The sequence below is a fragment of the Danio aesculapii genome, chromosome 8 (assembly GCF_903798145.1).
Source record: "Danio aesculapii chromosome 8, fDanAes4.1, whole genome shotgun sequence".
Taxonomy (NCBI): domain Eukaryota; kingdom Metazoa; phylum Chordata; class Actinopteri; order Cypriniformes; family Danionidae; genus Danio; species Danio aesculapii.
This window is the reverse complement of record NC_079442.1, coordinates 39008010-39019986: the sequence shown is the minus strand read 5'-3', so window position 1 is coordinate 39019986 and position 11977 is coordinate 39008010. Positions and strand designations below refer to the sequence as shown.

At 34.8% G+C, this 11977-nt stretch overlaps 1 protein-coding gene across 1 annotated transcript in view; it reads left to right on the top strand.

Annotated features, from left to right (window-relative positions):
* Positions 1 to 3646, top strand: part of acbd6 (acyl-CoA binding domain containing 6) — a 59158-nt gene extending 55512 nt beyond the window's left edge. The window contains exon 8 of the mRNA XM_056463929.1: positions 580 to 3646. Within this exon, the coding sequence (XP_056319904.1) occupies positions 580 to 734 (155 nt within the window). The 3' untranslated portion in view covers positions 735 to 3646. The remainder of the gene's footprint in view (positions 1 to 579) is intronic.
* The last annotated feature ends 8331 nt before the right edge of the window (positions 3647 to 11977 follow it).

Sequence of the window (11977 nt, the reverse complement as noted above, 5' to 3'; positions counted from 1 at the left end):
CCTGCTGACATAAGAGAAAAAGAGTGAGGAGAGCGTTTTCCCTCCTCTCTAAAGAAAGCAGTAGTTGACAGAGACGTGAGAAAGCACTCAGGTTTAGAGGAAGGTCCTGCATCGCTAACAGGGTTACAGAAGTGCTGCTTGTCTCTGCCCTGCTGCCTCCTAATGGGGCACAAACTGCCAATGGGGCACAAATGCAGGAATGCGGCTCAACTACATGCAGCTCCATCCAGGCTTCATGCGGACGCTAACAATTACTTTAAGTGTACTGCTGACAAAACTATACTGGATGAAGCTCTTCTTACTTGTGTGCCATTGGGTTATTATTTGAGATACTTTTATAGCTGCTATCCAAGTGAATTTAAATAGTTAAAATATTATAATTATAAAGCATTATAACTTTTATATAATAATAATAATAATAATAATAATAATGTATTCGTTCTTTGTTTAAATATTTGTAAAATACATTATGAACAATAATGACATATCAATAATTAACTATCATGAAAGTAATGTTTGCATATGACCCCAAAATAATCCAGAATTTTTCTTTCGTGTGTTCTTTCATTCTTTCTACAGCCTCAGCTTGTGAGTTTGCAGAAATCGTCGAGTTACTCCTGAAAGCTGGAGCTGACCCGTCTATCAAAGATCAAGAAGGTTCCCTTCCAGAGGAGGTGACAGAATCCAGTGCCATCTCTTCTCTCCTGCGCCAGTACACTGCTCCTAAAGGCTAAAGCCACCAATTTACTTCACACTAACTGTGCTCCTCATCCACATGGTGCAGACCACCTGTAAAACCCACAAATAAACTCCCATCGGCTCAGCATTCTACAAAATAAACTCAACATTATAGACCTGAACTTAGAACTGAACTCCATCAGCTCATCATTTTAGAACTGAATTGGATTCACTCTGCATTCTAGAATTGAACACCATCTGGTCAACTTTGTTTAGGGAGATTTCTAAAAGGATAAGCTGATGGAGTTAAAAACCTCAAATTTACTACCACCAGCTCAGCATTTTAGAATTCGACTGGACATTCTAGAACTGAACTCCATTAGCTCATTGTTTTAGAACTGAACTCAGTAAGGTTTAGGAACAGTTCTAGAATGCTGAGTTTATGTAGTACAGATCTAGAATGAGGAGCTGATAACAAGTTAATTCTCTGTGCATTCTGCAACTGAACTCCATCAGCTTGGCATTCTGAAACTGAGCTCCATCTGCTTTCTACAACTGAACTTCACCATTCTAGAACTGAAATCCATCAGCTCATCATTCTGGAACTTGTTTCTCAAGCTGCTTTCTTCAAATGAACTTCATTGTTTGGAACTGATTTCCATCCACTCAGCATTTTATAACTGAACACCATCTGTTCAACTTTCTTTAGGAAGAGTTCTAAAATGGATGAGCTGAAGGAGCTTAGTTCTAAAATGATGAGCTAATGGAGATAAAAACCTTAATTTTACTCCACCAGCTCGGCATTCTAGAACACTACTACTTCATTCTAGAATTGAACTCCATCAGCTCATCATGGTTTAGGAACAGTTCTAGAATGCTGAGTTGATGTAGTCCACATCTAGAATGAGGAGCTGATAGGAGGTTATTTCTCTGAGCATTCTGGAACTTGTTTCCCAAACGGGTTTTTACAACTCAGTATTCTAGACCTGCACTTAGAACTGAACTTCATCAGTCTAATAAAACTGAACTCCACCAAATCTAGAACTGATCTCCATTACCTCGTTATTTTAGAACTGAACTTCATCCACTCAGTATTCTAGAGCTGAACACCATCTGCTTAACTTTCTTTTGGAAGAGTTCTGACACAATGAGCTGATGGAGTTCAGTTCTAAAATGATGAACTGATAGTTTAAAACCTCGCTTTTACTCCACCGGCTCAGCATTTTAGAACTCAACTCAACATTCTAGAACTGAACTCCATCACCTTATTATTTTAAAACTTAACTCCATCCACTCAGCATTCTAGAGCTAAACACCATCTGCTTAACTTTCTTTAGGAAGAGTTCTAAAATGATGAGCTGATGGGGTTTAGTTCTAAAAAAATGACCTGATGGAATTAAACAACTTGATTTTACCTGTCAGCTCAGCATTCTAGAACTCTACATTCTAGAACTGAACTCCATCCACATGACATTTTAGAGCTGAACTCCATCTGCTCAGAGTGGTTTAGGAACAGTTCTAGAATGCGGAGTTGATTTAGTTCCTAAACAGCTTTCTATAACTTAACTCAGCTTTCTAGACCTGAACTTCATAATTCTAGAACTGAACTCCATCCTCTCAGCATTCTAGAGCTGAACACCATCTACTCAACTTTCTTTAGAGTTCTAAAACAATGAGCTGATGGAGTTTAGTTCTACAATGAGGAGTTAATAGAGTTAAAAACCTTGATTTTACTCCACCAGCTCAGCATTCTAGAACTGAACTCAGAACTCTACTTCATCATTCTGGAACTGAACTCCATCAGCTCTTCATTCTAGAACTGAACCTCGTCAGCTCATTGTTTTAGAATTAAACTCCATCCACTTGGCATTCTAGAGCTGATCTCCATCTGCTCAGCGTAGTTTAGGAACAGTTCTAGAATGGTGAGTTAATGTAGTACACATCTAGAATGAAGAGCTGAAAGAAGGTTCGTTCTCTGTGCACTCTGGAACTGAAGTCCATCAGATCTGCATTCTGGAACTTGTTTCCCTAACAGCTTTCTATATCTGAACTCAGTATTCTAGACCTGAACTTAGAACTTAAATTCATCATTCTAAAACTGAACTCTAGCGGCACCGAATTCTAGAAATGAACTTCATCACCTCATTATTTTAGAACTGAACTCCATCCACTCAGTATTCTAGAGTTCTAAAACGATTAACTGATGGAGTTAAAACCTTGATTTTTCTCCACCAGCTAAGCATTCTAGAACTTAACTCGACATTCTAAAACTGAACTTAGAACGCTACTTTATCATTCTAGAGCTGAACTTCATCTGCTCAGTGTGGTTTAGGAACAGTTCTGGAATGCGGAGTTGATGTACTCCACATCTAGAATGAGGAGCTGAAAGGAGGTTCTTTCTCTGTGCACTCTGGAACTGAAGTCCATCAGATCTGCATTCTGGAACTTGTTTCCCTAACAGCTTTTTACATCTGAACGCAGTATTCTAGACCTGAACTTAGAACTAAACTTCATCATTCTGGAACTGAACTCCATCACCTCATTATTTTAGAACTGAACTCGTTCCTCTCCACAATATCTGCTCAACTTTCTTCAATATCTACTCAAGAGTTCTGAAACTATGAGGTGATGGGAGTTAAAAACCTTGACTTTACTCCACCAGCTCAGTATTCTAGAACTCAACACCATCAGCTCATCATTTAGCACTAAACTCCATCCATGTGGCATTTAGGAACAGTTCTAGAATGTTGAGTTGATGTAGTTCAGATCTAGAATGAGGACCATATGCACTCTGAACTTTATCTGCTCAGAATCCTAGAACTATTATTGTCGATTCCATTTGGCTGTGGAGCACAGACATTATAATTTCAAACAGTTAATTTCAGAAAACCTATCCTCCCCGTCCTAGAATGGTACATTCCAATGAATGTGTTACTGTTGTTGCTATTAAAGACATGGAATATTAAAATGCTGTCTTGTTTTATTTACTTGTTTCCTGGAGTTTTTATATTTTGTTGTTTCTTGCCATGGGCATGGTTCTTTAAAGTGGTCATTTATTGAGTAATGTTGCTGTTTTATGTATGATCTTGAGTTACAAGTCTTCTGAATTTAAATATTTCCTGCCCAAAATAGAACAAGACTTAGTTCTGTTAAATTAGTAGTGTGTTGTTGTGCTTTTTGTGTGCCCGTCATGTGTGTGTGTGTGTACTTTGAAATCCATATCAGTAGTTGAAGTGGACAAGACTTTAAAATACATGCAGATGCGTTGTTTGTCATTGCCAATAACAATCTTCTAGAGAAGGGGTGGGCTCATTTACATTTAAAGAGACACTCACAAAAGCAGCATTTTGCTTTGAGCCAAAAAGGGGCATTTACAGCACGGTATAGTAAATTATCCATGAGGTATTTCTGAAAATTTATTGGCCCATTTTAATGACACCGGAGACTCCTATTAGTTCTTGTAAAACAGCATTAAAAGTCTCTTTAATCCGTTCATGACAATATACCGGCAAATGTTTCAATGCAGATTTTTTACTTTTGATTATATTGACTTTTATGATTTTCACACTTTCAACAGCAACATGCAGGTAATTGAATAGTATTATATAGTAATATCAACACTAAATGATTTTATACAGTAAAGCTACACGATTAATCATAAAAAAGATCACGATCTCGATTCGACCCCCCACACGATCTTAAGCCAACATCTCGATTCAGCCAAGTTTGTGAAAAGCATAAAAGCGGTCACACAAGTATTCACATTGTTTTATATACGTTTCTCAGCAACATGGACTCCTCCAAATGGTGCTAAAAGTGTCACGAACTGTATTTATAAAGGTATAATTCATGTCTTTATGTAATTATGTATTCGCGGCCCGAAATCTCACGTGAGCTGACACAGTTTGTTTACTACCGAGAAGATGTGTGCGTCTGCAAATGATGCCTGCTTTAGTGAACAGAACCTGCATAGGCTGTGAATAACAGATAATAAAGCTGTAAATAATGTTCAGTTTGTTGCACAGAGTGATCGTTTGGGAGCCTTGCGGGAAGTATGATTTGCACGTATGTTTTTTTTTTTTTTTTTTTTAGTTATGGCAGCCATGAGCGCACTCAGCTGTGAAAGTGAAACCAAAACCGTGCACATCATTTAAATAATCATATCGTATTTTAGAGTTATGATTATGACAAACATTTGATGTTTTTTTCTTCTATAGCAAACACAGTGTTGTGCATGAAAATAAATGTTTACAGGGTCAGTATAACCACTCTAGCCTATATAAAGTTGAATACAATGCAAGAGGGAATCTGATAATGACAAATGTCTGATTTAAGCAGTGAAAAAATGGTCTAATAATGCTGTCAATGACAAATGGAAATATGTCTCAAACATAATAATTCAACTTAAGAATCATGAATAGTTGTTTTCTGAAGTCATCACTTTTGCTGTGCATTAACAACCAGGACAAATTTTCACCAAAAGTAGACCTACACAAAAACCTGATATTATTATTGTTGTTTTACCATGTTTGAGAAATAACAATAATTATAGCATACACATATTTACCTTTATTTTACATCTACACTGTAAAAAATATCTGTAAATTCGCAGTTTTCTGTATTTTGTGATTCATGTTTTTTTTTTTTTTTACAGTTTATTTATGCTTTTGAATTGCATTATGGGACCTTGATCTTTCTTTCAACAACTTTTAACCTGGAAAGGTTAGAAAAAAGTGACTTTTATTAATATTTTATCTTTGCTAAACTGTACAGTTGAATTTTCAACATCAAAAGTCGACAGAAAAGAGATAAAGGTCCCATAATGCAATTCACAATTATAAATAAACAGAAAACACACAAAACAATCTTAATTAACAGATATTTTTACAGAATCGTGAGAAAATTATGATCTTGATTTTAAGCAAAAAAAAAAATTGTGATTCTCATTTTAGCCTGAATCGTACAGCTCTAATATACAGTAATATTATATTTAAAAATATAACTTCATATATATTATAATTGATGTATTTGATGGCATTATTTTAATGCTCAGATTAGAATCCAGACATTAAATCGTAAATATAGCACAATTTAGTAACATATAAGTTTTTGACTAATTAAAAGTACGGTGGGTAAATAGCATACCATGAGGAATCTCTGATCAGTGCTATTAGCATTGAACTTTTGTCTCATTGAAACTTTGAATGTTTAATTTTTAATGCTGGCAAATTAGATAGGGGAATAAAAGACCCTTTGAACATTTTCCAAACAAGCAACAAAGAGGCGTCTTCAAACGTTCAAAAACAAGTGGATAATCAAGTCTGTAAAGATTCCTGTGATGTACCCAATACAAGAAAATGGAGGAATAGGAAACCGCAGCCAGATGTGGGCCTGAACACCTCTTGTATTAGCTAAGACTAAGATCTTGAGATATTCCATAGACGGGCAGAAATCATGCTTTTGGTTTGTTTATAAAGGCTGTTTGTCCCTTATTCCGGTAATTTCCATAAATCCGCTGGAGTTGGGGGAGGGTCAGTGCTGCTGACGGCATCCTGCACGACAGTGACACTAAGCCCATTACGTTTCCATTATGTGCCTCAATTTCCCCCTGAGCTCTTCACTTTTGACACAGACTCCTCTAAAATCATGTCCCATATTGCTCAGCTTTCTTTACTTAACGTTTATGCATTTTTACAAGTCGCCTCTCTGGATGCTTCCCTAACACCATTAGTGCCAGATGGTGGAGGTTTGTTACTCTCACTCTTTCTCTCTCCCTCTCTCTCTTTCACTGTCTGTCCCTTTCACTTTCTCTCTTTTAGTCCAGCTTAAATGGAATGCCACGCACTGGGCTACTCTTAATGCAGTGCTTTACTCAAGCCTCGCTTCATATGTGCCAGCCAGCAAAAAAGATCTCCCTATCATATCTTTATATCAAAAACAAAATCTTGCAGCTGTAGTTACAATATTGTGCCGGGTGTACTACAGTCAAAAAATATGACATTTGTGTCGGTGCCAGTGGTGTGACGACACATGCACTCCGGTGCTCACGGTGACCCCAGTTTGATTCCCGTCTCGTGGTCCTATGCCGAATCTTCCCCTCTCTCTGCTCCCCATGCTTTCCTGTCAATATTCTCTGCTGTCCTATCTAATAAATGTAAAAAACCCTAAAAAATAATCATAAAAAAAGACTTTTGTTTTTTCAAACTACTTATTTAAAATGAGCTGAAACAACACAATTATTGAGTTTTTAGGAGGGATAACTTAATTGTTTTAGGTTCAATCCACTTAAATTTGTAAAAAACTAACAAGTTAACTCAATTCCTTCGCATTGTCCCGACACAAAAACAATTGTGTGGAATCCAGCATCTTTGTCAATGTATATACAACGGATAAAGTCATTGTCACAAAATAGAAACTTAAAGATGAGTGTTACAGTTACTCCTTGATAATTTAATTAACAGTACATAAACAAGTAATGGTCCCACTTTATATTAAGTGGCCTTAACTAATATGCATTTACATTGAATAATAATTTGTTACAATGTACTTACTGTGTAAATACATGCTTTATCATTGTACTTATACTCGATTTAATACATGTATGTAATTACACCAGTAATTCATTTCTGTAATTACATTTATGATAACACTGTTGACTATCCCTTACAACCAAATCCACCCTTAAACCTACCCTTACCACTACCCTTACCTGTATCCCACCTCAATATCCCCAGAAATGTTCTGCAATACATTATGAACACATTAAGTACATTGTATTTGAATTTTAATGTAAGTACATAGTAGTTAAGGACACTTAATATAAAGTGGAACCCAAATGGGAAATATAAACAGTACATAAACAAAAATATATATTAAAACCTATTGCAATTGTTTAAAAAAAGAGATGGCAGATCTGCAAAGTAGCACCATTTCTGTACTGACACTTTTTTATATAAATTATCCACTAAATCGAAGTATTTAGATATATATATATATATATATATATATATATATATATATATATATATATATATATATATAAAATATTTCATATTACTGTAGCTAGCTAGTGTTCACAGCAACGGCGTCAAGGAAACTGCTAGCGGAAGAGATGATTTACCCCCGAAAACATGGCAGAAAAAAGAAAACATATCATTTTCACAGTGAATAGGAGGAAAACTTCTTTTTTATGTAATTTGTGGGGAGACTATGGCAACAGCAAAGTGGCACAATGTTGAGAGACATTTCAGAACATATCACGCAAGCTACCATGCTAACTACCCACTGGGCCACGCACTACAAGTGGAAAAAGGTTTGTGCAAACAGCAGTCTTCATTCATGAGACCGGTGAGAAACCGAAGCCTCATTTAAAGCTACACAATTCTTGATTAAGAAAAACAAGGCATTTTCAGACGGGAAAGCAAAAACTGTGCTTAAAGACAGGAACGGATGTAATCTCCACTTCCTCCAATGTCCAACTCAGGGCAACTACAATAGTTAGAAGAGTGTCGCTATGTTAAAATGCTGTTGATTTGGTGATAATTTCAGTAAAATCTGAAAGATGATTTATGCTACAGAATTGATCATCTGTACAAACATGGAACAACGTAGTACATGATTGGTTAAAAATTGTTAGTGGTTATTAAAAATATTGTAGAAGTGTTCATTTGAAAATGTAAATACTTGCAGAGATTTATAGAAATAAAGTGTTGCATATTGATATTTCTCTGTTTCCCACCTACAAACCATTGTTGACAACTATTATGAGAAATCATTAACATGACTCACATAGATGCATATCATTAATTATTAATATATAATTAAAAGTAAATTGAGCAAATTTGTTATTTGAGAAGTGTGCATCAAACTGGTAGTCCTATGAAGCTAATAATATGCCAAAACAATCTGAATTTGAATTGTGTTCATTTGAATTATTGACAATTGTTATTTAATAAATCTGAATTTTTATATGCCGTTAAAAATTGTTTTGAATTTGAATTTCTTAATTTGAATTTGAATTTCATAACTTGAATATTGACTATCTGAAATTAAAGACAACTGAATTTTTCAAGGCAAATTTTTTATTATATTATTAGCTCCATAGTAGCTCTCCACATTAATCAGTACCCAAAAAGTAGCTCTCAGTTTCAAAAAGGTTGGTGACCCCTGCATTACATATCGACGTGTCTAGGCAAAAGATCCAAACACAACACGATTCATTTATTCGACTCTTTCATTAAAGAATCAATCGTTTTAAACATGGTGCACTTTCAGATTTAACCCTCAGTTGGATGTTTTCATTCACTATGTGCTGTTACACACTGCATGGAAGGTCATTTTCAAAAACCCATAATAGGGACTCCTTAACTGAAAAAAAAAAGTGAGCAATTCCATGCAAATGTTAACCTTGTTGTTTTCACCAAAATAGAGAAACCGTTTCTACATTTTTTGTGTAAGCAAGTATTTTACAGTATTTTAAAATACTCATAAATGCATCTGTCAGTGTTTCAAACTATTATATTTCATTTACCAAAATCACACAAGTGGCAATATCACATCTGTCACATCCATAACGGAAAAGTGTCACATCCATAACGACACTTTTCCTCATAAATGCAAAAATGTCAAATAAAATAAAATCAATCATTTTTGTTCTATAGAGAGCCAACTCTTATCCTGTTAATTAGCAGTATTTATTTTGGGTTGTGGGTTGTGGGCAGTTAAATTGACAGAATTTCTACAAAGTATGTTGTATACTGTAAACTCGCAGACTTTTTTTTTTTTGGTCACATACATAACTCATGTTTACTTTCCTCATTTCAAATCTAAAAAATGTTTACAGAATGATATTTTTCTGATCCCATAACTCTGTGGTGAGTTGTTTTGGAAAATATAAACAGTTGTGTCAATATAATGTTAATGTATATTTTCTATGTGAATTTATGCTTTGAGTTTTTACTGCAAACGTCACATCCATAATACTGGAATTGCTCAAGTGCATTTTCAGATTTCAATTGAAGATTACAAGGGCAAACAATTTTTTTCTTCTTAATGACATGCACATATCAATTAATTGTTCACCACAAGACTAGCAATGTGAGCTAACAAAATCAATATGGTTAGTTTTGATTTCATTTGTTCTTTAAACTGTAGTCTGTTGCGGCTGATCAATTAGAATCCAGTATTCCAGAAAGCCAAGTAATAAACATGAGCTGAATCAATCAAAGGCCGAGGTCATTGTAGTGAAGCAAGAAGGCCATCAACTTCTTTATTGCATCAAATGCAAATGAGAATATGCCCAATACACCTCCACAGTAAAACTTAAAACACGTGGCCGGCCGTTTGTCCTTGCTAAATGACCCTTTCTATATTTGTACGGCTGCTGAATTAAAATGCCAAACAAGATGTCGGTGCACACACACACACACACACACACGAGAAAAATACTCCTTCCATGCAGCCCAGATTAAATTTAGGCTGAATAACTATTTGCATGTTAATTTATTCCTTCTCACCCGGGAGCCTGGTGAATCGTTGGCTTCAGGAAGTTCGTAATAAAAGCTCGCAGATCGATGATAATGGCATTTGCGCTTGTGTTTGTCATCTTTGCAAAAGCAACAGTGCAGGAATTTGCCCAGATTTATATGTATACTAGTGCTGTAAGTGGCGTGTAAATTATCCCAACTGTCTTTGTCGCTGTTTATCTTTGTAAGAGTGAACTATTAAAGGCCGTACATTAATGGCCGCGGCAGCCCCAATCAATGCCTGAGTGAAATCAGCTCATTTGTGGTGCGTTTCTCTGCTAAGAGCGCCTGCTTTGCTATTAAAGACCCTCTTTTCCTGTTTATTCCATAAATATTGCTTCGCATGCCTTCAAATCGATACGCCAAGCTGAAATGTATCCTAACCACGGCATTTTAGTAATTTAGATAACACATTTGGCGCGCTTTTTAGTACAAATGTTTAGGAAGTGGTTTTAAAACACAATAAAACAAGTCTCAAAAAGTTTAAATGCAGCTAGTGGTTCTGTCCATAGCATATAACCTGCAACATAAATCCATTTTGTCATTATTTATGACCCTTTTTTGTAAATGTAATCATGCGCGTTCACAAGCGGATCGAACTCAATCCATCAAAACGCGCGTGATTGTGGTGTTTTGAATGCGGTTATTTTCACTCACAGTTGTGTGTTTCTGGTCGCTGTGAACGTCTGTTTGTCCTCGTTTCACAGAGCAGTTTACAATTAGGTAACGTTTAGAGGATTAGGGAAGGTTTGACTAAACAGCAATCTGCTACAGTCTATGGAAGCAGAAGGATGAGTGTGTGTGGAGCCGGCGAACAGATGCGCGACCGAGAACAAGTTCCACATGTTTGTGTGTGCGCGCTGGCTTTGTAGAAATGTTAGGTCTTTGTTTCATTTTGTGCCACCAAAAATGTGTCACCCCATACAAAATTATTAAATGCATCTATTTCTTTATTTAAACCCGTTGTTGGCTGCATTTACATCTAAAATAGTATTTGAAAATATGGATTTAGTTTAATTAATTCATTGTATTTTAATAGTTTGTATAAAAAGGCCTACATTTTTATTGAATTATTGCATCATATTTTTTGGGATCTTAATCATACATTTTGTATCATTTAGCCTATAATTATTATATGATTTTAAATCAAAATGTATTATTTTTCATTTATATAACTATGCTTGTCTGAAATTGTAATAATCATTTTATTTAGTATTATTATTTTTACATTTTTATGCCTTTTTATTCGAAAAAGTTTTCCTTTTAGTTAAAAAGTGACATTTTTACAGTGTGTAATGTGTTTATTGTTAATGGAAATCAAACTGATTTTCTAACAACTATTGTGTGTTAATCCAAGCCTTTTCTTTAACTTTGCAGTCATAAACAGTCTAAAGTAAAAAAAGAAAAAGAAACAAAATGTATAATAAAACATAAAATAAAGAGCTGTATAACCTGCATGTAGTTATAAAATATTATTTAAAAATGTGGAAAGTATTTAGTTTAATTAATTAATTGCATTTGAGCAATCATATATTTTGTATTATTTAGCCTGTAATTATGATATTATTTTAATTCCAAATGTATTCTATTTTCTTTTATATAAGTATGCTTATCTTAAATTATAATAATAATTTTATTTATTATTATCATACTTTTTTTGCCTTATTATTCCAAAATGTTTTCCAGACTCCATTTTTGAAAACCCCAAAGGACATTGTTTACAATGTGTGTAATGTGTTTATTTGAATGAAAATCAAACTGATTTTCTACAAAAC